At 42.8% G+C, this 2835-nt stretch overlaps 1 protein-coding gene across 1 annotated transcript; it reads right to left on the bottom strand.

Annotated features, from left to right (window-relative positions):
* Positions 1-494: 494 nt before the first annotated feature.
* On the bottom strand, positions 495-1433 carry LOC101051639 (olfactory receptor 10V1). The gene has a single exon (XM_003920458.3). The coding sequence runs from the start codon at positions 1431-1433 to the stop codon at positions 495-497; it is 939 nt and encodes a 312-aa protein (XP_003920507.3).
* Between the last annotated feature and the right edge of the window lie 1402 nt (positions 1434-2835).

The raw sequence follows: 2835 nt of genomic DNA on the forward strand, positions 1-2835 counted from the left end.
CTACCCACCAGGCTATAGGGACAACCTGAGGTGCCATCAACAATATTCATCACAATGATGGCTTTGTGTTAGGAGTAGCATTAGGCCAGGACCAAGCACCACTTTCCCAGGTTTCATGAACTTGCCCATTTCAACAGCAACCACTCAGGCCTATAGCAGAAAGAGTTTAGTTTTATTTTCTGTGCAATGAAGACAATGATACTTACTATGGGTTAGGTGAGATATTCACATAAAATACCTAGCATATAGTAGCTTTCCAATAAATGTTGATTATTCTCTCTTCATCCATGCCCAGGACAGCATGTTGCACTGTGTGATATAGCTTTATTTTCAACAAGACAGTAGCATTCATTTCCTCTGGAGTTCCCAAAACAATGGACCACGTGTCTTAGTTTGCTGAGGACATTCTTGGCTTATGTATGTCCTTTCAGCAAAACTATTAGTAGCATCCCATTTCACTCTTAAAAGTGTCCCAATTTAAGTAAATCATAGGATCATCCTGCCCAGAACTTTCTCAGTGCTTTTCTTAGGGCATCTTTCAGTTCCTTGTTCCTCATACTATATATCAAGGGGTTTAAAATGGGAGTGATAAATGTGTAGACCACAGATATCACCTGGCCCGTCTCAGAAGAGTAGCTGGAACTAGGGGACAAGTATATAAAGCTGGTGCAGCCGTACTGCAGGAGGACCACTAAGATGTGAGAAGAGCAGGTAGAGAAGGCTCGCTGGCGCCCTTCTGCTGACCGGATCCGTAAAATGGCTACCACGATGAAGACGTAGGAGATGGAGATCAATGAGAGGGGGATGCTGAGGACGATGAAGCTGATGATATACAGAGCAGTCTTGTGAACACGTGTGTCTGCACAAGCTAGGTGCATGACTGCAGGCATGTCACAGTAGAAGTGGTAGATCTCATCATTGTGGCAGAATGGCAGATGGAAGATTAAAATGGTGAGTGGCAGTGACAGCAGGAACCCCAGCACAAGGGAGCCTACTAGCAGTTCCACACACAAGGAGCAGCTCATGATGAGGCTGTATTGCAGTGGGTGACAGATAGCTATAAACCGGTCATAAGCCATGACTGCTATCAGGACACAATCAGCCCCACCCATGAAGACAAAGAAGAACATTTGGGTGCCACATCCCGTGATGGAAATAGGAGTTTTGCCCATTGAAAGAAGATTTGCCAAGGCCAATGGGGCAATGGAAGATGTATAGAAGATTTCTAGAACTGCCAGGTTAGCCAGGAAAAAGTACATAGGGGTGTGGAGGGAATGATTGGTCTGAACAATGACTGCAATTGTAGCATTTCCACTGAGGCTGGTCAGATACATCATCAGGAAGGCCACAAAAATCAGCATCTGGACCTCAGGGTCAGGTGAGAATGGACGAAAGAAAAACTGCATATTTGCAGTTTTATTTAGTCCTTCCATGGGTAGAGTATTGGACCTAAGAGAAAAGATGACATGAATCTCAAGCCATCTTTTGTTTCATATGATGCTTTCCCAACTTCTCCATTCAGTGTTCAGGCACTTGCTGAGAAACCTCAGGGACGATGTGCATATTTTCATTTTATAGCAGATTATATAACATTATAATTTACACATTTGCCACCTCCTCTTCTTTCCTCTCCCACCTCCAAAGTACCAAAGAGTGCAAAAGTCCTCAGTGGCAGGGACTTTAATGATCTATTTTATTTTTTGAGGTGGAGTCTCGCTCTGTCACCCAGGCTGGAGTGCAGTTGCACGATCTTGGCTCACAGCAACCTCTGCCTCCCAGGTTCAAGTGATTCTCATGCCTCAGCCTCCCAAATAGCTGAAAACGTTGGATTATAGTATTTCTGGACTTGAGAGACATAATTACAGTTATAATTACAGGTGCTGGCCACCACGCCTGGCTAAATTTTGCATTTTTAGTACAGACGGGGTTTCACTACGTTGGTCAGGCTGGTCTCGAACTCCTGACCTCAGGTGATCCGCCAGCCTCTGCCTCCCAAAGTGCTGGGATTACAGGTGTGAGCCACTGCACCTGGTCTGACAATCTTTATTTTAATTCCAGTGCCTAGCACAGTGCCTACTATATAGGATTTCCAAGAAGTGTTTGCTAAACAAATTAATGAATAAGGCAAATTTGAAGTTCAAATTTACAAAATGTTATAAAATGGGGTATCGATTAATTGTATAAGACTAAAAATTAAAAATTTTAGGATTGTATTGGCAGATGTATGCTGTAATTTAAAGAAAATTGTGTTGCTGGCCCATTATGAAATTGCTTCATAAATTCTGTAATATATCTCAAAACCTAGAGATTTCATTGATTTACTTTTTTCTTTATCTGATTTGTCCATACATACTGATAGTTCATCTTACACAGGGTCTCTCATATCTGTTGCTTTGGTCCTTTCCCATTTCCTTAATCAGCTCTCTCCATTGCTTTCCTCCACGTGGATTCTTGTGACAGCTATCTATTCTCCCATCCCTCTTCTCCTCCCCCTTCGCCTTCCCCTGCAATCCATCCTGCTCTCTGTTATCGTGTTGCTCATATGCTTAGGAATTCGCAGTGCCTTCCTATTGCTTAAATGTTGACCTTCAGTCTTCTTACTATATCCCAGTCCCTCTTGGAGCTGGCTTTTTTAGGCTAATCCTGCTAGGAGCTTAAATATCCCTGTTATAGACCACATGGTCTACTCACCAGCCTCTTACTCAGATTCTCCTTCCTGCTTCATATACTACCATTCTCCTTCCAACTAGAAATACTGTCTCCTCTCTTTTCCTTAATCCAAATCCTACCCCCCAATTTTCAAATTCTAGGATACGTTATTCTCTTATGAAATCT

The sequence above is a fragment of the Saimiri boliviensis genome, chromosome 6, assembly GCF_048565385.1.
Source record: "Saimiri boliviensis isolate mSaiBol1 chromosome 6, mSaiBol1.pri, whole genome shotgun sequence".
Taxonomy (NCBI): domain Eukaryota; kingdom Metazoa; phylum Chordata; class Mammalia; order Primates; family Cebidae; genus Saimiri; species Saimiri boliviensis.